The 27882-nt window shown below is 39.7% G+C and overlaps 1 protein-coding gene across 38 annotated transcripts in view; it reads left to right on the forward strand.

Annotated features, from left to right (window-relative positions):
* RBFOX1 (RNA binding fox-1 homolog 1) overlaps nucleotides 1-27882 on the forward strand; it is a 1176073-nt gene that overhangs the window by 1023521 nt on the left and 124670 nt on the right. For all 38 annotated transcript variants that reach the window (XM_054271085.1, XM_054271089.1, XM_054271101.1 and 35 more), the window contains one exon: nucleotides 27212-27454. In XM_054271085.1, the coding sequence (XP_054127060.1) occupies nucleotides 27212-27454 (243 nt within the window). The remainder of the gene's footprint in view (nucleotides 1-27211; nucleotides 27455-27882) is intronic.

Below are 27882 nucleotides of genomic sequence, written 5' to 3' on the forward strand. Positions count from 1 at the left end.
ATGGCAAAGGAAAAATTAGAGGCACTTGCAGATGTTCCTTAAATTTAAATTTAAACTTAGCTGCCCATATTCTTATGGTGGATCCCCACACAAACAATGAGGATTGAACATTTTTTATCAGTCCTCCTGCCTCCCTGTGCTTTCTCAGTCAGGCTTTTCTTGCTGGGTAAGACAGCACTGTTATTCCCAGTTGTGGAGGTGCCAGTGGAGCAGGGATCTGGCTGTTCCCAGGTGTGGAATTGCCAATGGAGCACAGATCTGGCTGTTCCCATGGGGGAAAGGTGCCAGTGCAGCAGGGAACTGGCTGTCCTCAGGTTCCCAGGTGTGGAGGTGCCAGTGCAGCAGAGATCTGGCTGTTCTCAGGTGTGAAAGGTTCCAGAGGAGCACAGATCTGGCTGTACCCAGGTGGAAACACCAATGCAGCAGGGATCTGGCTGTCCCCAGGTGGAATTGCCAGTGGAACACAATCTGGCTGTTCCCAGGGGAAAAAGGTTCCAGAGGAGCACTGATATGGCTGTTCCCAGGTGGAAATTTCAATGGTGCACAGATCTGGCTGTTTCCAGGTGGAAATGCCAGTGCAGCAGGGATCTGACTGTTCCCAGGTGTGGAAGTGCCAGTGGAGCACTGATCTGGATCCCCAGGCTCCTTTTGAACTGGGACCAGTAAATGCCCATCCCAGTGCTGCTCTGAATGAACCCCTCTCCTGCCATGTCTATAATCTGCCCAGGCATGCACTCATCAATATTTTCTGTGATCTAATAGCAGCTATTACTGATAGCTTAAGTGATTTCAGCTGTTGAATCTGTTCAGTGTTTAGGAAATCGCTGTTGGGGTTGGCTGACTGGTGTGACTGCACAACTTCCAAAATCTCATGTGCTGGCTGTATTTCTCCATCACAGTGAAGTGTGCAAGTGATAGCTAAAATACACAGAAAATGCATATCTGAAAAGAAAAAAAACAATTTAAATGAAAGGCTATTAGCATAAAACCATTTTTTAAAATAATATGGTAAATATAGATGTCTTGTAAATTATGATTTACTCATTAGGTTCCCAGAAGCCTTTCCTACCCTGGTGACCCAGGGCAGTGTAGTTTTCTTTGTTTACTTTATGTGAACAGATAACTTGAATTCCCTGGATAAATCCTAAGTGACACTTAAAGTATTCAAAGAAGTGGTTTTTTTTCTAGTGCACGATACCATTTCTAAAGAGTTTTTCTCAATACATTCTTAAACAAAAAATAATTCTGAAAAACACCAAGTCAGGGCAAGTTCATCTTGCTGGGAGATGTGAGAAAATTCAGCTTGTTGCCTGAAAAACAGAGGAATGCTGAAAAATGAACTGTTTTAACAATTCAGTTTAAAGTTTAATCACATTAATCCTATAGTAAAATGATTGTTTCTCTTGTTCTCATCCCTCTCCTGTCCGGTACAGCCCACAGTGCCAGCAAGCTGTGCTGCCTTTCCTACCTGCACAGCTCTTTCCTCTCAGGATGGCCACGTGGCAAGGACTGCAAGTGTTTATCTGGGAAAAATAGCATTATAAATGGCATTACATCTTTTTTTGTTTGCCCCTTTTCAGCTCTGTCTTTATAGGGAGTAAACAGAGGGGAACAAGGAGAGGAGCCAGCTCCAGGTGACTGGCCAGCTGCCTGTGGAGCAGCACCAGAAAGTGCTCCACAGATTGCAATCTGAAACCCATTAATATAATGGATAAAGTCTATGAAGCATTTTAAAACCTCCCTTGCCTATAGTGCTGCATTTTATAAGCTAGGTGACATCAAAAGAATTGGTTCTGGCTCAGACCAACTAATAAAAATGGATAAGGCTTATTTTTATGCTGAATATCAGTAAAAGCATGTGCAGAAGATTACATTTAACATTCTGGCTTTTACCCAGAGCACAAAAAAGTCTATCTTATCCCCATCCATCAGAACAGAATTTGATAGGTTTGGAGACCCCAGATTTTCATCTCCTATCAAAGCATGAAGCAGCAGCTTGGGCTTGCATGGAGATTGTGTGAACATGACATTGCTCACTGTGTTATGCTTCCTTCAGCACTGGTCAAGAAAGATGTCTAATTAGCCACAATGTTTAAACAGGATATTTAAAGTTATTGACACTTAAAGCTGATATAAAGCATTAAATGTTGTTGTTATATATTAGGAATAATGGAAAGAAATGGAAAATCTATTTCCTATAGACAAAGGGAGAAGAGCATCTTTCAGAGCCCAGTAAAAATCCCACATAGTGTTTTTTGTGCTATACAGCTTTAATTGTTGTTAATTTTTCTAGGTACCACATGTTTATTTAAGACTGATTTTTTTGGTTCAGTAGTCCAGTCTGTACCAGCATTAGCCTCCAGATCTCAACAGCAGCCTGTTTATTCTGATCTAGCTTGCCTGACTGATTCCCCAAAGATAAAATTCACTAAGTGAACTTGACAGATTCCAGGCTGTCTCCATATGGCAGGGACTGGGCTGCAGCTTCTGAAGCTGCCTGGGATTTCAAAGCTGCTCTCACCTTATTAAGATGGCAGCAGTTACATGCAAGGCAAGTTCACAGGGCTTGTTTTAATTCTTGTGGTTTCTGCTCGAGACCAATCCATACCATTTTTTGTGCATGTGAATTAGAGCAGGGCCAGAAGGGATGACTTTCTTTTCCAAATGGTGCTTACACTAGCAAGGGGTCAGGACTGAAAATGAATCTGTACCTCAGTTGTTGACAGTTTTTAAGAGGAGTTTTGGTTTAGCAGGTGCTAAATGGACCAGACCTCAAGAGATTTCTGAAAAAAAGTGATAAAAACACTGAATTTATTTGTTGCTGTGTCTTTCTTCCCTTTTGCCTTTGTGTACTGTCACTTACCTGTTGTTTGGGTTTGGGCTGTTAACAAAATAGTTTAATGCTCTTATACTAAAAATATCAAACCTATAATTCTGGCAATATCAAAATATTGAGCTGAATGGCAAGGAGCATTTTTGAGAATGCAGACCAGCTGAGGATCTTTCTGTACACATTTAAATCTGTGTGTGCAGACAGCCATAATCTGTCACACAAAAGGGGTTCTCTCAGATTGACTCAGTAGTAGTGAAAGAATGTAGTGCTGGAAACACAAAAAAATCTTAGCGTCACTTCAATAAAACCCCTGAGATGGATTCTTTGATTGTAATTGTTTTGAATGGGTTCACAGGACTAAAATAATTTACTCTGGTAGCTTTAAGCAGACCATCTTAAAATCACAGCATTAGAAAATGAGGAATTTAGAAAATATAGATAAAGTATTGTAGGTTGTTAAGGCTTGTTTATGAAATGCAGGCACTGCAAACAACAGTTCAGTAAGAAATGAGCTTAAATTAGTGTTGCTGTGTTGGGATTGATGCAGTTATATTTTTCTAAGAAAATGAAAGTAGATGTTGAGGTTTCCTTGATTATTCCTGTTCCTGACTGTCATTATTTCTCAGGAGCATGTGCATACCTGAGAGAGATATCAAAACCAAGTAACCTTTCTAAATTTCCTTTGTCCTTTTCATAGTCTCAATGGGACTAGAAGTGATCTGAGGTGAGACTTGGGAAAAAAAAAAAAGTCAGAAAAACCTCCAAACTTTTGGGAGTTAAGTTTTGTATTTAAATTTAAAGTAACTGTGTTGACTAAGACAAGCAGTGGTGTGTCATAGTATCTCCCTATGGATTATGTTGTTTCTTTGAGAAATAGTGTGTGGTTTTATTGTTTGGTTTTGGTGGTTTTTTCACAGACACAGATTTTAATTTGGGGGGTTCAGTTATCTGGAGGCATTGGGGTTTTCTGGTTATCTGTGGTTCTTGTCCTTGCATCTCTTTCATAATAGAAAGTTAGGATCTCACTTGGGATCCTCTAATCCAGTGCTACATTCCTCCCTTTTCCAGAAAGAGAAGCTCTTGTGGAACCCCTGTTCAGCATCTTCATAATTCCCATTTTATCTGGAGCTATGTGAACCTCTTTGTGAAAAATTATTTTTCTCTCAGTCATGTTACATGTTTAGAATAATCTGTATCATTTGTAATTTTTTAAATTTATCTTCAGTTAATTTGCATTTAGCTGTAGATTAGTTTGTCGCAATGACTCCCTGTTTATTTGCTTTCTGAGGCAGTTTCTTTCTGTATTGTATAATGTAGACTTGTGCCAGATAATCCCAGTAGTATTTGAACTGGGAACAGCAGGCTTTACCTCATTACTGTTCCTCTCAACATTTGTTGTGCTCTTATGAGCACATGTGTAAGAAATGTCAACTGAGTCATTATTGGAGTGGATGTTCTTCCAGCAGGTGTTTCAAAGGCAAAATTTCAAGTCTCTGAACAAAAAGAGACCAAAATTTCCAGTCAAGAATTTACAATAAGGAAACAGGTGAGCCCTTTGTCTTGGATCTGGTGCAGTTCTCTTTGCTGCCACCCCTGTGTCCTGCTGCAGGTACATGGAGACAGCTTGAATATAGCTTAAGTGAATTAAACCAAACCAAACTGCTGCACCAGGTCAGGGCTGGTGTGCAGGGACTGCCTTGGACATGGAGCCTTTCATGTTAATTCTGCAGAAAAAGCAGAAAAAGGCAAGTGGGTTTGATTTTTAACAATGCACCACCGTCATGTTGTTGAATCTGCTACAAAATTCAGACATCTGCCTTTCTGATCAGCTGTAGCAGATACATGCAGTGCCTCTTCCAGACTCAGGTTTTATTTTGCCCAAACCTATTTTAGATTTAAACTCCACAGAGGTGCCCTTTTTTCCCCCATATCTTTTCTATGTCATTGATATGAATCACTTGGTTGTTGTACATCTCTCATGTTTGTGAAGTGAGCATCTTTTTTATTTTTAATTTTCTGTTGTATGGACTAGGCAGTAGGAATTCCTAATGCCGCTGACGTAACAGTAAATTGAAGTCCATTAATTGACTGAACAATTAAACAGCTTCTCTGCTAAACATGGATGTTAATGGCCATGGAATGGCATAAAAAGGAATGATCAGAGCAGGCAGCTGAAGACACTCTGTAAACATCTAGGCTGGCTGAAGTGCAGCAGTCTGTGCTTACAGCAGGGCTGGCACAGGGAGAGGTGTGAGTGCTCATCTGCACCAAGGCAAAGTCTGAGTCTAAGCTGCTCACAGGGAAGTTTGAAGATTTATTTATTTATTTGTTTATTTATTTATTTGTTTGTTTATTTATTTTCCATCTCATCTTAGGAGTTATCTTGGCACTTAAAGAATGGCAGTGTTATGCTGGGCTTGAATTGGTGCTGGCATTGCTCAGCAGAGAGAAAAGAACATAAGAGGTCTTCAGCATCTTCAGGTTAATTTGGAAAAATGCCATCTGACCACAGCTTGGAGAGGTTTTTTAATCTTTCTAGGAAGGTTGTTTGAGTTTGAGGTGGGTTTGTTTGTTTGCTTTACCTGGCTGTGAATTTTTTGTGAGATAGTAATAATAAAAAATAGAATAGGTTGGTCACTTTAGATAGTCCAGATTGCCAGTTGTTTTTGTCATTTCATTCCCCTGCTTTTTTTCCATTATATGTTATTTTTAGAACATGGTAGGTTAAAATAACAATTGGTTTACATTCATTCAACACTGAACTGAAGTGGTGCATCTTTTACGTAATAACAACATACCAAATATGTATGGAAGTGTAAGGAGCTGTTGAATAACACAGAACACACTGGCTTAGGTTATTGCTTACTTTATTGCCACTGTTTGAAGTTACCTACAAACATTACTTTAGAATTTAATGTTGAGGAGACAGAAATATTTCTGTACTTTAGGATTGACTAACCTGTGTCTGAACTACAAAGTAAAGAAGTTTTACAATAGATATTGTTTAGGATTATTTGAAAGCTGAGGTTCATGTTGGTAGCAAAGGGGCTTCCTAAGTCAGGCTAACATGTTCATTTTAGTGAAATTATTTCAGAGTTGTGCAAGTCTTTATTGTCAGAGTTAGGATAACACCACAAAGGAACCACAAGAAATACACAAACCCCCATTGTTAATTAAAAATTGACAGTGAGTCAATGGTAGTTGCTTTGGTAGCAGGAATGGTTTGCTAAATTTAGGATTAAGGGGCCTGAGGATGCTGATTCAGAGTGCTTGTTTCCCAGAGGAGCCAAAGCCCAGCTGGTTTGTGCTGTCCCAGCACGTACAGGATGCAGGGGAGGTGGAGCAGCAGAGGTGGCAGGGCTGGCACAGCCCCACTCCTGCGCCTTGTCCCTGACCAAAACCACCTCAGCAAATAAACCACAGCAGAGTGGAGCAGGATGGGAACCCATGGAAACTGCAAAAACCTCCCTGGGTGATTGCATCATGCAAAGATAGGCCTGGGAACAGTCCTGACCACTTTTTCAGGCGTGGGGACAATGTCTCATTTCCCAGCCAGGAGCCTGAGTCAGGCTGCTCAGCTCAGTTTTCAAGGAAGAGGGCAGCTCCATGGACTGCTTCAAAATGTCTCTTGTTTGAAAAAACCAAGCTTTCATGTTGGCTTCTGCAGAGGAATTTTTTGCAGGCTAGCAATCTCAGTTTGGTTCAAACTGGAAATTTGCTCTACCAGGCTGGTAATGAACTGGATTTACACATTTCTGGAGAGCAGAGCATTAGAGACATGTTCTGTGCACAAGAAACTGGCCCAGGTTGCCTTCTGTTTTACATTTTTACTTCACTTTTCTGGGGAGATATTAACAAAATAGTTCACTATATTTAGAATGCTAATGGCAGTCAAGTTACGTCAAGAGAGGGATCTATTATTACATTGACAGAATGTCAGTGCAGAAATCAGCTATAACTTGTTCTGCATGTCATTAGCTGGAAAAATCACATGCAAATTTTCAACATTGATCAAAATTCCATTTCTCACTGATTTTTTGCTGTGTTAGACCTAGGACAGAATAAGAAATTTTTTCTTGGGTGTATTTTAGTACACAACAAAAATCGCAGCGCTCAAAGCCCATTTTTACTTCATGATAGTTTATGCATTCATTCCTCCCTTGGAAATTATGTTTACTTGAATTAGTGAAAGCTGGGTGAGGTCTTTTTACATTTAAAAGAGATTTCCCACATATCTGTCTTTGATTGTCACATCCTTCAGTGTGCTTGTCCAAATCCTACCCACATGCCGCTATGCAGATGAGGCACTCCCACATAGGGAATGTTCTGCACAGAAATCATGGAACGCCTAAGCAGCTCCTCTTTCTTTTTAAGAAATAGACTCCTAAAAACTATTCTAAAGACAGCACAATTCTGCCCACCAGCTGAGGATAATGTAGGGGTACCTTTAAAAGATATTGTTATATAAGCTGATAGAAGAAAAAGAAAAAAAATGAAGCAAAAATGGCAAAGTTTTGCTGCAGCTTTAGAAAAAGTTGCCAGCTGCCTGAGATGGCAGAATAAACTAGTTTAATTCACTTAAGCTGTATTCTATTTAAGTCAAAAAACTGACACAGATTTAGCTGGCAAACCTCTCCATGCTTGACTGAAGAAAACTGCAATGATAAGACCAGGGTAAGATTCATTTGCTCTTAATTCTTTTCTGAAGCATCAGCCATCATTCCATGGCTGGTGAAGATGCTTTTTACAGGAGCACCAGGGCTGGTGTGCTGGTTGTGCCTTGATTTGCACTTTAACACAGCTTTAATTTGCTTTCCAGATGAGAAAAGGGAGCTCTGCTCTGTTGGCCAGGGCTGCCCTTGCAGCTCCTCCTCACCTTCACTGCTCCCTGTGCTGGGGTTCCTTTGCTGCCTTCTCATAAAGTCTCTTGCCAATTGTTTTTTGGTGGTTTTTTTCCTTTGCAAGTGATTTTTGTGTCCTGTTTGGGAAGCAGCTTTGGCTCAGAGTGAGCTCCAGGAGCTCCTCAATTCCTGCTCACAGTGGGAAAACTCTGTACAGGGCAATTTATAATCCTAGGGGCTATTTGGTGATAGATGAATGTAAAACTGTCATCACAAATCATTATTTTCTACAAAAATTATGTCTTTTTTTCTATTTTTTTTCATTTTTCATTTTTCATTTTTTTAAATCTGACATTGTAGCTCAAACAAATATTTTTTAAAACCTTCCTTGTTCTCTTGCAATTTAAACTAAAGCAGACTCTAGTTTAGAAGCTGGATTCTATTATGTGTCCTATTTTTCTTATATTTTTTTCTTGTTAGTCAAAATTAATAATGATGGAGTTTGCTGTTTGATTCTTCATAGTTCAGTGATTGGTTTCCATATGTTGAAATAAGTAACTATTTAAAGCCATCTGTTTCCCTTGGAAGTAAGAGTATTTTCATTAGTGTTTAGCATTTGGCTTATAGTTGAAAAATTAAATTCAGGCTAAGTTTAAGTTGATCTTTCTGGACATTATTCAAACAAAAATGTATGGGTTATTTAAAAAGCTATAGGATTTTTTGATTGATAATATTTGAGGTGTTATTTGCATCACCGAACTCAGACATTAAAAATAAGTGTGATACACAAAACTGAGCAAGAAAGCCTCCCCCTAATTAGCTGAGTGGGATGTAAGCCATGTAGAGGCCTTATTCAAGTCTTTTCCTTAAAGGTAAATTTCTTTAATAAGGTACTGGCCAAAAGCAATTTTCTATTTCCATATCATCATTTCCAAAAATTAGGAAAGCATTTAGTTTATCACTCAAATCAGAAGTTCTGTCTCCTCCTTGCTTTTGCTCACAATAATGTGATTTCTCTGCTAAGTTTGGGATGCTACAGATATTCTCAGCTTGTTCCTGGGAAAAGCCATAAAATCCTGAGTCAGGTCACTTGGCAGTCAAGTGGAAGAGAAAACTGCTTTTCCGCTGTATTGTATTGCTTTGAATTGCAAATGTCTTTGTATTTGCTTCAGGTTTTTGTTTCATTTTGTTTTGTTTTTAATCCTGCTGTTGCACTCTCTGTGTTAGAATCTAAGATTTATATTTCTTTGACTGTTTAATGTTTCCTTTCATCGCCTTCATAAATAGTAATGACTAGCTTATGTATATCCAGGGAAGTAAGGCAAAAAGCCCTTGAGTGTGCCAAGTCTGAAAAAATTTAAATTAGTGTATCAAATGTTAGAAGAAGAGGAATTAAGGCTCTTATCAGCTAACCATAAGCCCAGAATCTTTTAAATTCTAACAATGGTGGATGCAGCTAAATCTGCCTTTACGTAAGAAAGACAATAGCAGATGTATGGTTCAAAGTTAAAGATTTCACCTGAATAAAAGCTATTTAATATATTATTCTAAATCCACAGAAAGGCAAGTTTTTATTCCGAGGTGTAGGTCACTTCTGGTAGGGGAATCCCACACTTTTTAATGAACATGTTTCTCTTTCTCATTTCTAATTAGCTGCAGCGCTTTGATTGCAGCATGCCAGCCTTCAACGCTGAGATTTCTGCTGGTAATGAAGCACTCGAGGTGGTATTTAATTAAAGCAGAGTGGTGCTAGCAAAGACCTGAACACTAATCCTTCTGCATTGCCCAGTGTCCCCTTGTGATTGTGATTGATGAGTTGATTTCTCTGTACAACTTCATTTGCATTGTGTGGCAATACCCGCAGGCAGAGGTGCTGAGCGTTTCTGGATCAGAGCTCCCCATTAGGACGAGCTAATGTGCTAAATGGGCTAGGGCTGGGCTGGAGAGCTCTCCTAGCTCTTAAGCAACCTATTAAATCACGGGTTTATGGTGGGTGATGTGACTCTCCACCGTGTAAATGCTGCTGTTTGTAATACCTTTATCTCTTTTTACCTTGAAAATACATATCCTACCACCCACTAGCTGTCCTACCCATTCCCTCTTCTATTTATCTCACTTGTTGTGTTGAAATGATCATGTCAGGTAGTGGCTGCTGTAAGCAATGGCTGTAGAGCTTCTTTTTTTTTATTATTCATAGATGTAAAATAATTTTTCAGGATTTTCTTAAACAGATAGGCATATTTTCATCCTTATTGCTAGAACTCTTAGTTTGTGACATTCTAGCTCCAATTTGGAACTTCTGTAATGCAGAACTGTTTCTTGTTTGCAACCAGAAGGTTGTAGCAGGACTATCCAGGCTCCTTATGCTGTCAGTTTGCTTGTCCCCAAAGACAGAGCCATCAGCACTCTGCCCTCAGACCTGGTGTGAAAAATGGTTCACTCTCCTGTAAAAAGAAATTTTAATAAAGTACAATAGGAGACAAAGACAATACAGCAAAGTCCATATTTTGTCCATATTTTCTACTGATGCTAAGTGTTGATAGTCACATCACTAACAGGGGTCCTTATCATATGTTCCTTGGATGGTATCCCAACCAAGCAGGCATTTTAACACAAGCATGTCTATATCAGCAATTTCACTACTGTGTAAGCTTAATTAAAAACAGGAATAAAAACTATATTTTTATAGCAAAGTTACTTTAACATTATACACATAGCATCCATTTCAATATTTGTAAAAAGCCAATACTAGAATATATAACACTGGTGTTCCTGGGATGTGCTCACATCTGACCAGATATCCATGTCATGCACCTGTGAGCATTTCCAACAGTGAGGAGAGTATTTGCTCTGGCAGCAGAGGACCCAAGTGTCCTGGGCTGGATAAGCAGGAGAGTAACTAAAATATTGACATAAGAGATTTTCTCCCTTTACCTGGCATTTGTTAAATTGCATCCAAGATACTTGGCCCAGTTTGTGGCTCTCCTGTACCAGAAGGAAGGTTCAGCACAGGATGTGCTGGAGTTCAGGGTAAGAGGCTGAGGGAGCTGCACTTGCTCAGCCTGGAGAAGGGAAGGCTCCAGTGTGACCCAAGAGTTGCCTGTAGCTGCTCACCAAGAGGGTGTCAATAATGAGCAAATCTCTTCCCAGAGGTGTATGGTGGGAGGAAAAGAGACAACACCTACTGCAGAGCTGCACTGAGTGGTTATGAGGAAAAGCTTTCCCCATGAGAGCAGTTCTGCATTGGAGCAGTTTGTCTGGAGATTTGCACAGCCTTTCCTTTAGTGCTTTGATAAAAATGATGGTAGCACAGACATGCAAAGCTTTAAAATGCTGTCTGGGCCTCCAGGCTCTCCTGCACTGCCTTGCTGCCACTTCAGGGACAAGGTTGGTTCAGCTGCCACTTTCTCTCCTGTCTCTTTAGGGATCCTCTGTCACCTGTTTGTTTTTAGATCAAAGTAGCATTGAACCCAAACAGAAGGGAAGGGATACTTTAAATCTATGAGAAATAGCAGCCTTAGGTGTGCACTTGTATAACCTAAAGGGGTTACTATTGCTTCTGTTAAGACTTTAGGCAGATTTTTATTTTCCAGTCACTACTCATCTCTCAGGTCAAGTATTTATTCCTTTTGCAACCTTTCTTCTCATGTGAGTGAATGTGAATGTGTGTTTTTAAGCTAGCAAGAGTATTTGTTTTTCTGAGTTCACTCAGAAAAAAGTGCAGACTTTTTTTCAAATCCAGGTATCTCTGCTCATTTTTGAAAGTAAATTGTCAAAATGAATGCTTCTTGCAAATAGACTAGTTCTTGCATATTTTCCTTAAGAATATCCCTACCAGTCAAGGGATATTCTTGCATATTGTCCTTACCTTGTTTTCCATCAGTCTGTCGTTGAATGGAGGGAGTGCCCCCACAGATCATTGCAGGAATGACTGTGGAACTTCAAGAAGCTCCAGCTGGATACTCACAGTCTCCTGGTTGAGACAGAATAAATATTACCAGAATAATAATAAATATTACCAGAATTTGTCTATTTCAGTGGAGAACTGGGTTGCATAAACTGAACCACTTTAAGGGTCCAAAAAGCCAAACCGGCTGTTTGTGCAGACACATGCAAGGAGCTTCCAAATTTCCTCTGACCTTGCAAAAGGTGACATGTTGGGCATTGTTGTTTCCTTGATCATCATCTGACTGCAAAGTGCAGTATATTCATAAAAACTGTCCACATTCCCAATTCTCATCTACCAGTGTCTCAGGAAATAGATCAGTCTTGCTGCATCACAGCTGTGCTTCTGCTGCACTGTTTTTGCTCAGATCTGGGCCTTAGAGTTAAAAAGATGGAACAATTTCTGCAAAGCAAAACCACTGATACATGAAACAAAAAATACATTCAGTATGTACAAATACATACATACAATCATGTCTTCATGGGCCATATTTATTTCCTAAAAGTGAAATGAACCTTGTGCAGCCTGTGCAAATCTCCCTGTGGCTGCTGAATAGCTTCAGGGCTTTGCCATTTACAGCAGCAAAAATTTGGGGTTCTATTTGAATGTAAGTTTGGATTCTACTGAATTTCTAATCCTGGTGAGCTCGTTCAAGGGAAAGGATTTCCTTGTCTGAAACCCAGCTCTCTGTGTCTGCCCTGGTCTGGTTGCTTTCTTGAAAACATCTAAAATTCCTCTCTTTTTCCATGGTCACTGAGAAAATTGTGCTTTCCTTAGAGAGGCAGCTTGGTTGTCAGAGGTGATCCTGCACAATGAAGTTTTCTGGGAAGCAGAAGTTTCATACATGAAAAAAGAGATTAGTTTTAGATAATTATTTGTGAATGTTGGTATCTCTTCTACTACTGGTTTTCAGAGACCCGTTCTGAATTGAGCTGAGCATGTTAGCTGGATTGAATAGACGGGAAATTCAATATGGCAATGCACATACCTCTAAGTATCTTCACCTATTTCTGATTATTTTTATATTTATGGCAGATATTTTTTCTTTTTTCTCCTGAAAGCATATATAACAGCTAGTTTTCATCCAAATTCCATGGGGTTTTTTTTTGAGGATGCAGTTAGCATAGAGCTGACTAATGGTGCATACCTGGCAGATACAGTTTTGTAGAGGATTTTGTTAGGGTGGATTAATTATTCGTGTCTGATACTTAAGTAATTTGTATTTCAAAACCCAGAGATTATTTTAAAAACTTGCAGACCTGCAAGTTAAACTGTTGTTGTGGAGTTTGTTGGCATCAGAAATTTGCATTGCTGAAGGGAAATCTCTGAGCTTCTGCACTGACTCTTGAGTGCTCTGCTTTTAGTTTGAAATAATTTGCTTTTTTCTTTTATGTAATTCTATTTAAACTCTTTTCACCTAAGGCAATGGGAGGCCCCATTCAGGTGGGCTCTGTGCCTCAGGGTGTGTAGTTGCTAATTTGTTTATTTATTTTTAACTGGTATTTTAACTGCAAAGGTGCAATGATGTTGCTCTTTCAGATTCACAGGATGTAAGATGTTAACAAGAAAATTGTAGCAGCAAACTATACTCTTCAATTACTAGTTTATATTTGTAAGAAATGGAAACAAAAATAGTGTAAATTGTCAGAAACCAAGAAAGGGAGAAAAGTGGGATTAAAACCAGGGTAGCTTCACCCTTGCTCTCACTTTTCTGAATAGAGCAATAGAAGCATTTGCAGTGTGCACTGCTTGAATTGTTTGAATTGATGTCATATTCTCTGTTTAATTGGAGATATTTTATATCATAATTTGTTTGCTTCTGAAGAGTTTAAGAGGCCTTGAATTCTGGTTGTTTAACTGGTGTTCAGTCTGTGTTACTAAAATGAAGTTAAAACAATAATTTGAAAATTTTATTTCATAATCCTTATTAACAAACAACATGTTCAGATCAATTTGCTATGCTTCATAAGTCTCCATTGAATTTGGTTCTTAGTTTGATGCCATGAACACATATATGTATGTGTGACATTAAAATTTAATTTAGTGTGCATTGCTTTTCTTAATTGATGTTGTTAGTCACTGCAGACCTCTTTACTGAAGGATTTAAATTTCCATTTTGACCTTTTATTAACTGAAACCAGCTGATTTTATTTTTTTAATTTTTTTTCCCCTACTATTCTTTAGAACTGTTGGCAGGGGAGATATTAATAGCTGTAGAATTTAGGAATGTATTGTAAACATGGAATGGTTTTGTTAATACATGAAGTCAACCAAGGAGCAGTGAACCCTTTGTGGTTATTTACAAAATACATATATGTATTTATAGATCTACTATATAAGTATAGGTTAGTATACTTACCCTTTCATGAGGACCAATAAATGGATATTTCCAAGGCTGTGTCAAGTTCAAAAATATATTTTGGATCAATTGGCTACAATGGTGTCTGGAATAAATGAGAGCAGATGAAAAAGTATTTTAACTATACCAGCCCTGTAGCCTGATTCTGTTCAGAATAGCTCCCAATTGCATGAGATATTTTGCATTAAAGTTAACATACATGCAGAGGTCAGGCCTTGCTTTCATCCAGTAACTCAGGCAGAATTAATGTGTTCCCCTGTAAACCAGACAACATTTTGTATCTACTGTATTCTCAATTGCTGCAGTAAATACTAAAGGGGAGACTCAGATAGGTGTGGGCAGGTGTAGAAAGAGGAATTGGTAAGGAAAGACAACGTGAAGATGAGGGATAGGGGAAAGAAAGGTTTAAAACATTGGGAAAAGTGAATTAGGATCTGAATGAGAAGAATTCACTAAAAGGCTTGGCAAAATAGACCTGGTGACTGTGTAGAGGTGAGTTGTGCCTTTTAGGTCCCTGTTTTGGATCCTGAATTTTATCCATCCAGTCTTCATGTACTCTGAGGTGGACTGAGTCTGCCTAAGTGCGTGCCTGACATATGTGTCACTTAACAGTTTTGATTGCTTTCCCAGAAATCAATTCACGTTTCAGAGTTGTTTTTGTTGTGTTTAGTCTCTGGCAATTGAAAACTGCTTTATTTCTGATGGATTTTATAGTGATGATTTTTGGTTGTTGTTCAGATAAGCCATTAAACATATGTAGGAAAAGTGCATTTCAGTAAAAACCTATCCAGTATTGCATTGCTCAGACACCTCTTCCAGAACACAGTCCTTCACATCCCTGATTCTAAATCTGACAAAAAATCAGCAAGCATTAGTGAGCACATAGGTTATTGTTTCTTTTAAAATGTGTTTTTTACACATTTAAAAGCAGATGATGATATTGCTTTACTCTCAGGAAAATTAGCAACACTTAAAATTAGAACTAATTGCTGTTCCAAGGAAAATGCCTTTGCTGTTACACGGGAGAATGTCAGTAATTGGCAGGACACACGATGCTGTCACCATGAGTTCAGGCATATTGCTGTGCATTAAAATGACAGTGGAATAGATCAGTTTGAGGGTATAATACATAGCAAAATTGTTCTACACAGCTATCAGAATATTAAATAAAAGGAAAAGGCTTCATAAAGTCTCATATAATCCCTCTTGGCATGGGTATATGAGCAGGTATTCAAATTTTTTCCTTTAAGTACACTGATATGATTAAATTTAACTTGACACAAGTGATGTACTGCACCATGTGATTGTAATATTTAAAAGAAAACCACTTTTCTGATTGAATACCTACTCACTATCAATTCCTGTGTAGCAGCATCTAATCAGAATTTCTTCTGCAGCTAAAATGCAAAAGCATTTGCTGTGTTCTCATCTCACTGGGTGCGCACTCAGCAAACGCAGAACTGCCTCAATATTTCTGCTATCTTATTTAATCGAATGTTCTACTATAAAAGCCAGCCAGTTCCCATTGATTAGAAACTGTTTCCATGCTATAACTTTTCTCTCCCAGAAGTGGTGTGTGTATTTTCACTAATTCTGGATGCTGTGGCTGCTGTCCAGGCCCCTGCACAGTGCAAACACAAACGCTGTTGGACGTGCCTGCTGTAGATTAGCCATATGCTTCTGCTTGACATGCCAGAGCTTTTCTCAGTGCTGCTACAGGTTTGGAAATGCCTCTCCTTCCATCACCCCTTCCTTACAAAATAAAACTGTAAACCAGGAACAGTGATTTTCATCCAGTCCCACAATATATGCTGTTTTATTATAATGTATTGTTCCAAACAATGTTTTTCAAACTGACCAGGGTTAAGCACCTGCAGCACAGGCAGAGACCAGCTTGGCAGCAAGATTTACTGTCATATGAGTATGTTCAGTCTTGTGAAGAAGATTTAGTAGTAAAATAAATCTCCAAAGGAGATGTGCAGGGAGAGACCATATAGACTTGTGACCAGTTTTAGTCGCTATTCTGGGGGACTGTGGAAATGAAGATACAGGGACTAAAACTGGCTATTCCTTTCATAGTAACAGAAGCTTTTTAGAGATTTAACATGGAACTTGCCAGTCAGTATAGTCAGTGCAAGCCTTTGCTTTGCTATAGGAACCATTAAAGGATTTTGTTCATTAGCTCCATAACTGGAGATTCCCTGTAACACACTATTAATAGATTTTTGTTTGTTTTAGGCAGTTGTGACATTCAGCACTGCTTAGAAATATATATTGCTTTGCATAAACACATCTTAGTGCCTTTTTTGTCTCCTTGTTGAGAAGGTCTTTACCTTCCTTCAGTGCTGTGCCTTAGGTTGCTGATGACAAACACTGTTGGATAAACAGTTCCTTGGTAATGCTACAACAGCATCTAACATAAACATCCACTGAAGTATGCAAATGATCTCGGTGATAAACAAGCATAGCAAAGTGTGGCTGAGGCAGGAAGCCAAGCTGTCTGTTCCTTGTGCCCAATGATATTTTGATTGTCATTTTAATCTTAGGAGTAAATAACATCAGCGATCATGTTCCATCATTTAATTTCAGTGCCAAAAAAATGAGTGCTGCTTTAACTGGCGTTAAACAAGATGGCATTGCTGTGGTGGTTGGTCATTGCAGCTCAGGTCATCCATGTTCCATTGTAAATAACAAAATGGTGGCAATCTTAAAGTAAAACAGAGACTGGAAACAGACATTCTTTGAAAGCAATGTTAAATAATTAATGTCTGTTTTGTTTTTTTTTTTCTTGTAAGAGCCTTTATGTTACCTTTAACATCTTTGAATTAAGAATGTCTTACTTCTAGCTAGACTGGACTTAAAAAAACCTTCCCATTTTTGTTCTCAAGTACCCAAGCAACACTTTTGTGGTTCTCTTTTGTTGCCAAGCCTTGACTCCATCACTTCTAAGCTCACATTTTGTGTCTGTCTTCATTAACCTTCTTCATAGCCATGCAAGCCTGCTAAGTATCTTCTTTCCTAATGAATGGTTTGTTCCTGCATGCTGAAGTTCTCTTTAATAGACATCTCAATCAGGCAGCTACCTTGGACTGTTTCCTCTCCTGGGTAAACCTTAGGGATTTCTTCTAAGGGTAAACCTTCTCAACATTTCCCTGGATATGCTGAAGTCTCTTTTTCTGAAGCCCAGTTTTCTGACTCTGCTGCTGACTTTCCTGGTCTTCCTCCAAATTCCCAAAGTCAGTCATGCCATTGTCTTTATGGAGCTTACCACATAAATGAAACTCTTAAATTTACCTGGTTTAAGCAAAGTAAAATAAAACAAACCAGCTTGCGTTTGATCATTTGGCACAGTTGAGCAGGAATTGTTGTCATTTAACCCGGCTCATTCTGGCTTTCAAAAGCACCCTGTATCCAAATAGCTGAGCAGGGATGATCTGTCAGCTTTGCTGCTTAAGGCAGCTTATGGCACTGCATTCTCATCATTCTCATTTCCCTCCCTGGCTGCCTGTGTTCCGTGTTTTATTTCAGGTGAGTCAAGTAATGAGCTCCCATTTGTGGTGCTGGGGTACTGTATCACACACCATGGGTGAAACCTGGCTGTTGTGGTGCTGCCCTAGGAAATGATTCACTGTGAGGGATTATGAAATGTCCCCTTTCTTTTCTGAGGCTCCATCAGAGCTCAGCAGTGAAAGATTGTGCCCCTGGTTAAAAGAGGTGACTTAAAGTGCTCAGTTTAGAGAGGTGACATTGGCAGTTCCAACTCCACTGAGTGCTTGGGAGGTGGCTCTGCTCACTCTGGTGCAGTCACTTCACCTTTGTGAAGCACATAAAGGTCTGCAAAGGTCTCCAGTGCCATGTTCTTGTTCTGTGTATAATCCTTGTGGCACTCTTCACTCATCCTGCCCTGCCCGGTATTTAGTTTATCTATTACCATCTAATCACAAATTAGGTAGGTGAAACTCTGATCCCTTTCTCTCTGGCACAAATGTCCTTCAAGAATGTTTTTTCAGCACATGGCTGTAGGTTCATCACCTTCTGTGGCTGACAGATGGGGTAAATACTTGGCTCTATTCTGTGCTGTGTCCATTGCAAAGCCAACAGAAACTCTGGATGTGGTGGCACCTCTACAATGGGAATAAGTTGGTGACAACTGTTAATATCAATGAGATTCAATTGCTCCATTTAGTCACTTTTAATAACCAGCTCTATCTGAAAAGGTTAGGTTTTTTTGCAGTAAACTGGAATTGAGGTGTTGAATTCTACTTACAACAAATCTTGAATGCATAATTTTGGCTATGTTATAAGAACTTATGAGATTTCTAGAAATGATCTATTGAAAACTGCTTACCTGCAACTGTTTCTGGATTTGATTGTGCTCAGTTTTCTCTGCAGACCCCAAACCTCTGCAGAGTTCAATCTTTTACCACTGAGGTGTCATTTAGAGAAGGTTTTTGACTCAATTTCTGGAAATACCTATGTCTGTGTGTGGGTTACAAGGCAGGAACTGTCTCAGTGGAATCCAGAGGAATGGGTTACAAAGCACAATGCAGAGCTGTGTCTGCACCAGACACAGTCTTGCTGCATAAGCATGGCTTGTTCGCCTGGGTTAGTATGTCTCATATCTTCAGTGTTGCAGTAAAGAAAAAGAAAATTTAAAAAATGGTTTTTTAAATCACTTTATTAGAAAAATATGGATGTACCAGTTTTGTTACAATCCAGCTTTAAACTGTGGCAGAGGTTTTTGATAACTTAATCTTTGAAATAAATTCTATTTCAGAAGCAAAAATGCAGATAAAATTAGAAAACTTATATGGCTGTAGTTACTGTTTTAGAGGTTATGCAGAAGGTAGAGAAAACTACTCCTTTCTATGGAGATGTACGGCAGTGTTCCTCTGCATATGCTGAGAATGGTAATGTTTGGCAGAAAATAAAAAGGTGCCATAGTTCACAGCATTAAATAATTTGTGAAACTCATCTTGCCTGCACTGTAAGAGTTGCCACTTCCATACTGCTCTGGCTGTGGATTAAACAAATGCAAACACATTTTTCCAAGGAAACATTGCATACATCTCAGAGAACTCAAACATTGTTTCTTGAGAATGGAAATAGGCTAGAAGTTGTAACTAGTCTCTTCCTTCCCAGTAAATCCTTTATGAAAAAAGACATCAAATAGGATAAAAGTATAAAATCCATTTTGAAGCTATTCTGCTACTGTTGAAACCACATGGAATCACAGAATGATTCAGACTGAAAGGGAACTTCAGAAGCCATCTCATCCCAATATCCCTTTTAAATCAGGAGTAACTACACAGATTAGGTTCCTCAGGGGCTTTTAGAGTTCAGGCTTGAAATTCTCCTCTCTGAGCAGCATTTTTCCTGTGCTTAACTTCCCTCACATTCATTATCTTATTCTTTGGAGCTAACCAGAATTTCCCTTGTGGCAACTTTTAGCTGTTGCTCCTTGTTCTGTCCCTCTGTACCTGCGGGTCCTGTCCCTGTAACCTTTGGTTAAGTGGAAGAAGATGCAATTAAGTTGTCTGAGCCCTTCCTTCTGCAGGCAGTGCTGAACCAGCTGCCTCAGCCTCTGTCATGTGCTCCAGCCCTGGCAAGCCACCACTGAGCTCCCAAGCACTCCTCCTGTCCCGAGGCACTCCAGGCTGTTGTTCCAGATGCTCTCCCAAGTGCTGTGCAGGGAGGAGGGATCCCTTTGCTCACCTCCCTGACCGTCCTTTGCTAGTGCAGCCCGCAGAGCAGCTCACACTGGCTGCCTGGAAGGCAGAGCACTGCTTTGGACCCAGCTCTGCTCACCAGGATGCCACTGTAGGACACAAAGAACACAAGCGCACACCGCTGCTCTCAAGGTGAAGGAGAAAGAAGGAATTTTATTTTCTGACTCCAACATTTATAGTTTTCCAAAAGTGACGGTGGGTTGGAGGGTGACAGTGCCACCTCTCCAATGGCACTGGACAAACCAACAGCCCATCAAATTTTTCCTCCTCCATAAAAGAATGCAAAACAATGAGTTATTTACAGAAAGTGTGTGAGAAGGTTCGTTACAAGAATGTAAATGCCAGAAGGCTTAGAAAATCTTAAAAAATCAGAGCAACACCAGGACTCATCCTTGGCTGCAGAGCTGCTCTCTGGCCAGGCAGTCAGGCCTGGGCCAGTGTGAGGGATTATCCTGTCCCCAGAGCAGGACTTGGCCAGGTTCCTGTCAGCCCACTCCAGAGCCCCACAACTGCTCCCTGTTTGTTGTCATGTGGGAATTTGCATTCTGACACTTCAGATATGTCTTTTGTGAGGATCAGTTCAACAATTTTGGACCTGGTCTTGATGCCCAAGGGCTAGAAATCGTAGCTGAGTTAAACTTCTAAATGTTGACTGCTACCCCCTTTAAAATCCTATATTCCAGATGACTTTTCATGTACCTTTTATATTAATAATCCAACTCATTTTTTTGCCCTCTTTCCCTTCTATTTGGGTACAAGGATGCTGCATCATCCTCACATTGCTCTAGTAAAGGTGTTACACAAATGAGGTGGAGTTTGCTCTACTGACTTGTGGATAATGATGAGATCCTTTTATACTTAAGACTTTTCAAGGAAGTTTTAAGAATCATTTGTCAGCGTAGATATATCTGAGTTCTTCAGAGTGTCTTGCTGTATGGCTCTTAAGGCCGTTTTGGAGAGTTGTTTTTCAAATGTGACATAAAAATTTTTCCAAGGGAAATATTGGTTGGTGGAATGCAAGTTTGAGCTGCAGTCGGGAAGACCGTAAGAGTCAGAGTTGGAGAAAGCGAGGGAGAGGCAGAAATCTTAAAAAGAAAGATTTAAGTGTTAATGTGGAAGCAAAACAAATCAGTGTGACAGAGTCACGTCCACTTGGACCACTGGAAATAGCAGGATAAATATTTGCCATATTTAGGTAGAATAAGGAAAGCTCTGGTAATAAATGACAGCATAATAAAGGCAGTGGAAAGCTCCAGCAGCTGGGAGGAGTGAAGGTGTTGGAGGGAAAGATTTCTCCATGTGTAGTGGTGTGTCCATAGTGTTATGTGAAATCAGACTAAGTTTTGGCAAGTGGTTTGCTGCTTTCAGGGAAATTTAAGTAAATGTCCTTTGCAGGCTGTCGGGAGGTTTCAGTTGCTGGAATTCTTTTCCATATCTCAGGCACTGACACAGAGTGAACATGTCACTATCAAACACCCACAGCAGTAGCAAGAGCACAGACTTTTATTGAAATACAGTATTTTATATGTAAAAGAGACCAAAAGTAAATATTCCTCTGCAATGGGAGAAATGAAATGGTACTTTCCTGTCAAGGTAGCAAAGAAATTCTCTTTTGCTTATTTACTGTGATCTTTTCCCCCTATGCTCTCTGAAAAAAGTTATTCTGCGTTATCCTTCTTACTTTTGAAAGCTGAGTATGGCTTTGCCCTGAACCTTCCAAAAAAGAGAGGGGTGGCTGGAGCATTCATTTTGTGTGATTGCAGAAGCAAATGATGCGAGTCAAGTGGCCTGGTCAGATAATTAAGCTACAACAGAGAAAGCTCTCAGAGTCAGTCAGTTGTGATTATCAGTTCGGTGTGGCTGGATGTCTGATTCCTTCTGAAAAATCCGAAGTGGCTGCTTTTATTATCATTAACTGGGGAGTGCCAGCAACAAACCTGGAAGAATTACACTGCCACTTTAAAGAATTCCAATGTATTTCAGTTGGAATATAAATTTAATGATGAATTGATGACTGTTTGTTGCTCTGCCCACCCCTTTGAATTGGAAGGTTTGTTAGAATAATTCCGGTGTTACGTGTCTGCCCTGCTTCTGAACCCTGATGTCTGTTGGCAGTCTGCAGCAGAGTGGCAATAAATGTATATTCTTTGGGGCTGTCTGAATCTCTTTAGTTGTTTGGTTTTGTTTGGTTTATTTAAAAATTATTTTTCTTTTCTTTATTTCTTTAGATAGAATTCAATCATTTTGAGGCTTTCTCTGGAGTATCTAGCAAAGTTCTTCTAACAGTGAAGCATTAGGTTGCTTAAAGTACCTCACACAACTAAACCTTGGTAGCAATTCTGAAATATTTCCCCTGCTAAGCGAGAGGGATGCCATGAAAAGAAACAAAAAAGGAAACAATATTTCATTTGAATGGAAGGATAAAGTAGATTTAATCTAAACCAGGCTAGTTCAGTATCGAAGGTTTGCTTGTGGCATTCGGCAGTTTTAAAATCAGAACCTTATTGGTATTAACTCTGCCACATGGAGGAGGAATTAATCCTATGGAAATGCATATTTGTAACAGGACCTTGTAGCTATCACAAATCCAGAGCCGTGCACGTTCAGGGTGCTTTGGGTCTCTGAGTACAGCCGTGTTAATTTTCAAACAAAAACCTCCAGCTTCCGGCAACTTCCACAGTAGCATTTCCAATGTTTTTTAAACAGCTATTAATGCAGTCAAGCTGTGTTTTTTTCCCTCCTTCTCTGTGCAATCATCTGCTCAGTGGTGCACTCCAGCAGCAGTAGCAGGAGCCAGAGGAGTGGCCCGCTGTGGTTGATGGGACACAGCCCCGCTGCAGGAGCCACATCTGGATCAGGGTTTGGGAGCACCGGGATGTCAGGAGGGAGGGCACAGAGCCCCATCTGGATCAGGGTTTGGGAGCTCTGCGATGTGGGGAGGGAGGGCACAGAGCCCCATCTGGATCAGTGTTTGGGAGCACTGGGATTTCAGGAGGGAGGGCACAGAGCCACATCTGGGTTTGGGAGCTCTGGGATGTGGGCAGGGAAGGCACAGAGCCCCATCTGGATCAGGGTTTGGGAGCACCGGGATGTCAGGAGGGAGGGCACAGAGCCACATCTGGATTTGGGAGCACTGGGATTTCAGGAGGGAGGGCACAGAGCCCCATCAGGGTTTGGGAGCTCTGGGATGTCAGGAGGGAGGGCACAGAGCCCTGCATGGGCTCCCCCTCCCTCAGCACCCCCAGCTCCCTCAGCCCTGCTCTGCTCACACGCCCCCAGCCAGCGCTGATGCTCCTCTTGGGCACATGCTGCATGGCCTGGGAGCAGAGCAGCTGCTAAGTTTATGGAGAATAGAGGCAGCACCATGGTACAGCAGGTATTTTCACTTTTATTTTCACTTTTATTTTCACTTTTATTTTCACTAGAAACTCTTGGTTTTTAGTCAAGCCAGGGTAATTCTTATAAGCAGCTGCACCACTGCATGCAAGGCTTCTAAGCAGTGTTTTGATGCTTAAATCTGAAGCAGGGCAAGCTATGGGGAATCGTGGTTTTGCTAGATGTATCTGAGCCCTTAGAACAAGCAGGTTTGCAGAGAAACGTTGCATTTTTCCTTCTTTGTTTCTGTGCCCTAAGGATACGATGCAGTTTGGCTCATTTAACTACAGTACAGGAGGCTTTCTCTAAATGTGAAATATCTCTTGCCAAAGAAACAAAATGCACCAAACAGAAAATACAGCAAAACAAACAATAAACTGTGAGTTCAACTTCAAAACACAGGCAAGCAGAAAGGTTTTCATTGAATACATTTTTATGCAGCAAATGCGTTTTTAAGAAAAAGAAACACTGCTTAAGAAATGTTTTCTCTGCTCTCTCCTTTGTGTACAAACATAACATGCTTGCCTTACTATGTTTTGACACTTTTTATACTTTTCTTAATTACGAAATCTTTTCAGAGGAGGAGATGCTGAAAAGTCATCTGAGATAGTAGGAGCAGTTTAAATTCTAAGCTTTTCTTCAGATGGGATAATATGGATGAAATAGGAGAATCTTTACTTACCTACATCGTTGGAATCCTTTTTTTTTTTTGTTTTGTTTTTTAGAGTTCAACATTTAACCAGAAAGCAATAAATTTGATTTTATATACTGCCACGTAAAGCATATTTTTCAGTTGAAATGTGGTTTTCATTAAGACTCGGGCCAGAACATTTAGCAGAGCCTGACTGTCTGCCATCCTTTGTTCTCCTTGCTCTTGCCAACAACCATTTTTTTAAAAAAACATGCAAAAAGTGAGCATTAAGGGGTCATTTAATCTTAAAGATACTTGGAACTGAGTCTGAAGGGACAACTTCTGTTCAGCCTCTCCTGCCTGGGTGGGGTTAAGCCATGCCTGTGTACTGTCATGCACAGCTTTGAAATTACCCTGAGTTCATAGGTTAATTTAGGATCAATATTTCCTCTTGCATTTAGTGCTATTTCATATTTTCAACTTAATGCATTAGAATTTGTTATTTCTTTTATTCATTTCAGTTCACTGTATTTTAAAGAGTACAATAAAGGAACATTTTAGGTGATTCTATTTAAAGAAGTTTTGGTTCCTTAAAATCTGTGTATCTCTTGTGAAGTCTGGAGTTTCCATCAACCACATGTAGGCACAAATGTGTGATAGCTGACACTTCATTGTTCTTGACAGAAATTAGTATTTTGAACAATTGGCTTTGCTATTATTAACCAAATAAATAGTAAAGAATTTGTTTCAGCATACAGGTTTTTATATTACATTGCAATACCTTGTCTGTTGAATTAATTATAAATAATAAATTCACTCTAATTTTAAAGGTTAGGAAAAGCTTCAGTAGTCACTTATTTTAAGGGATGAACATCTCAGATTTATTGTCACTATCATTTTAAACTTAGGGCCTGCAGTAGCATGTGCAAGTTTAATTTCTTTATGTCCCCTGTCTTCCAACAATTAAATGAACCTGCAGAGCTTGCACTGATAATCTTGTCTGTCAGTTTTCTGCTGTAAGCACAGTGGGGTTGGTTTCTTCAATGGCAAGGCTGTAAATCTCTGAATATGTACAAGTTAGTTAAAAAAAAAAAAAAGAGATAAATCCCTGACCCTTTGTTATTTACTTATTAATTGGGTCTCAGTTATTAATAGACTTTAGTTGAACAAGTCTAATGGAAGAGGTGGAAGAGTCTCAGCATTGTGGAGGTTCTGAAATTGCCTGCACAATTCGCCATTCTGTGATAAATCTAAAAAGTCTGGAGTTGCCGGTAAAAATAATGGAAAAGTTCAACCCTCTTAATTAAATATGAGCTGTAATTAGCGCTAGGTGTGGACGCTTTGAATATTAATTGGGGTCCTCGCGGAACTGCTGTCAAGGTTAATGAGGAACAGTGGGGGTCTCAGCAACATCTGGTTTAGGGCTGGGGGTGGCACAAAACCCTTTGGATGAAATGCACCTGGACATCCCCCCTTGGTCCCTCTGGTGCCACTGCTGCTCTCTCTGAACAGCAGCTGGCTCTGGTGTCGTGTTCAGCATCTGACAGGAAGGAATGGCTCAAGGACCAGCCCCAACCAGCTCCTGTGCTTCAAAACCAGCACAGTGAAAATGCTAACAGAGGCAGAAGCTGGGTTTGCTTTTGTTCCTCCTCACCCCTTGCTCAAGTCCCTCCTGAAACAGCTGATTAAAAAATTTAAGGTTGGCTGCCTCCCACACAAGTTTTAAAAGTGCTTCTTTAACATTTAATGAATGTCTCTGGTGTAATCCAGTCATTCCTGGGTTTTGCTTCATCTGGATTTAAATTTTTTTTTAATAGTGAAAATATTAGGTAAAAGAAATAAGAAAGGAACAGGACCATTTTAAAATTAGACACATTTACAAGAGGTTTTAACCTCCACAGAAGTTTAACAGGGCCAGTTTCAGTGCAGCATTAACCTTGCTAAATTGTAGATATACAAACAAATCTTAGTGACTTAACCCTGTGAGGTCAGTAAATGACACTGGTTTCCTGCTAAAGATGGATGAATGAAGCAATGAAAATCTCTTGTTCAAGGCCATACATTAAACCAGCAGCAAAAATGGGATTTAAATTAGAGAGGGCTTGATTGCTAATATAAAGTTCTAATTTTTTCAGACACACTGAGTGCCTCTTACAAAGGAAAATTCAGTTTTCTCTTTTAAGCCTGTCGAGCACCAAGACTTAACTCCTGTGTGAATTCTTAAAAGCTCTTGAGTTTGGGATGAGTTGAGGTCAGAGAGCTGATGTCTGAATTAGCTGAAATTGGCTGTAAATGCCCTTAAGTACAAAGTGCAGAAGAATGTCTTTTATTCATCCACCCTATTTTAAATTGGGAAATCAAGGACTGATGAGTAGGAATAAAATCCCTGCAATAGTTTTGGACAGGTGCTTGTACATGCGTTGGTGGGAGAATGATGGAGTAGTTTGAAAGGTAATTAAATTTTGACTGAGTATTTTTATATTCCTTGCTTATTAGTGGGATAATTTTATTTTGTAAATTAGTTTACCTGAGGTTGGGGTAGTCCCTGCACTAATGGCCTCTAATTCTGTCTCAGGCAACTTCTCATTCTGGACATTTTTTATAAAGGTTGACAAAGATTGTAATTTCCTCTTCTAGAATTAGTTTTGGTATGGGGTAAACATTTAGTCAGAAGTTGTTTAATTGGTAAATGAACAGGCTTGGCTATTCTTTATTATATCAAATGGAAAAATGGATCTCTTTATAAAGACATGAGGCTAGTGTTATTAATGTTATAGGCTAACTGTGATACAGAAATGAAATACTGTTGTCTTCAAATGTAAAACTTTTAAAGTTCTTAAATCTGTGTCTCTTGACATAGAGTTTTTTCCTTGATGTTATTTAAGGTTTTGAACTTGATGCACTTGTAGATTCAAATACTTAATATTTTGACTAGATCTCATTACTATTTTGCATTTGTGGCATGTATGAAGGATACCTCAAAGTATTCTGAATATCTCAGGGCATTACTGCTCATAGGTATTTTTTAGTGTTTGTTAACAGTATGCATCCAAATCCTGTGTTGCCTATATTGTGTTCTGTAAATGGTCAGTCAGAGTGATCACAGACTGGGGGCTGAGCTTACCCCAGCTCTGTGCTGGCAGTTGTGCTCAGGCACCTTTGGAACGAACTGGCTCTGTCCCTATTGCTTGTCTGAGTTGAGGCATCATTAGTGCAGGCAGATTTCCCTGACCTTTCCTGCCTAAAGACTGGTCTGCAATTATCCAGTGAGCAGCCGATTTGTTTGTCTAATTGTAATAATATTTAATAGGGTTAGCAGGATGCATTTAATGCAGACAAGAAATATCCTCCTCAAGAAGCAGCCACTGTGCCCTTTCCAGGCCAGGATGCTCTCTGCCTTACGGGTGCAGGACCTCCGCTTATTTTATCTCACGCCACGTTTCTTCCTTTTTTATTATTATTATTATTATTGTATTTTTTCCCTTTGATTTCCACAGGGTAATCAGGAAGCTACAGCACCTCCTGACACAATGGCACAGCCTTATGCCTCAGCCCAGTTTGCTCCACCTCAGAACGGTATCCCTGCAGAATACACAGCCCCACATCCGCATCCAGCTCCAGACTACACAGGCCAAAGCACTGTTCCAGAGCACACGTTAAACATGTACCCTCCTGCTCAGACACACTCTGAACAGAGTGCACCTGACACAAATGCACAAACTGTCTCCGGCACAGCCACAGTAAGTCAAGGTTACTGCTCTTTCTAAAGCTCTGTGTTTCGTGTGTGTTTATCAATAATGTTTTTTCCCTTGACACGCTTCGTTTGCATCAGCTTTAGGCACCGTGTTCAGGTTGAAAGTCTGTCAGAGTTTGCTGTTGAACCTGGAGAATGTGTTTTCACTAGTTTTGCAGCTTTGTAGAACCTGGAGTTTCATTTTCAGTGGTGTTAGACAAAATGATTAATAGCCAGCCCATGAATCACAGCATAAATTTTAATTAAGTCCAATATGGAAAAACATTGCACATGAGTGTTTGTAGGCATTCATTTGCAGGGCCAAAGAAAGCAACGAAAAAACCCTAGCCAGACTCATTTGATTATTTTTATGACCTCTGTGTTTTCGACACAAGCAGTTTTAATAAAAGTATTACTTGAATGGTCCTGTACAAA

This window comes from Melozone crissalis, unplaced genomic scaffold, assembly GCF_028551555.1.
Source record: "Melozone crissalis strain CALT ecotype California unplaced genomic scaffold, PUWL_Pcris_2 ptg000012l_1, whole genome shotgun sequence".
Classification (NCBI taxonomy): domain Eukaryota; kingdom Metazoa; phylum Chordata; class Aves; order Passeriformes; family Passerellidae; genus Melozone; species Melozone crissalis.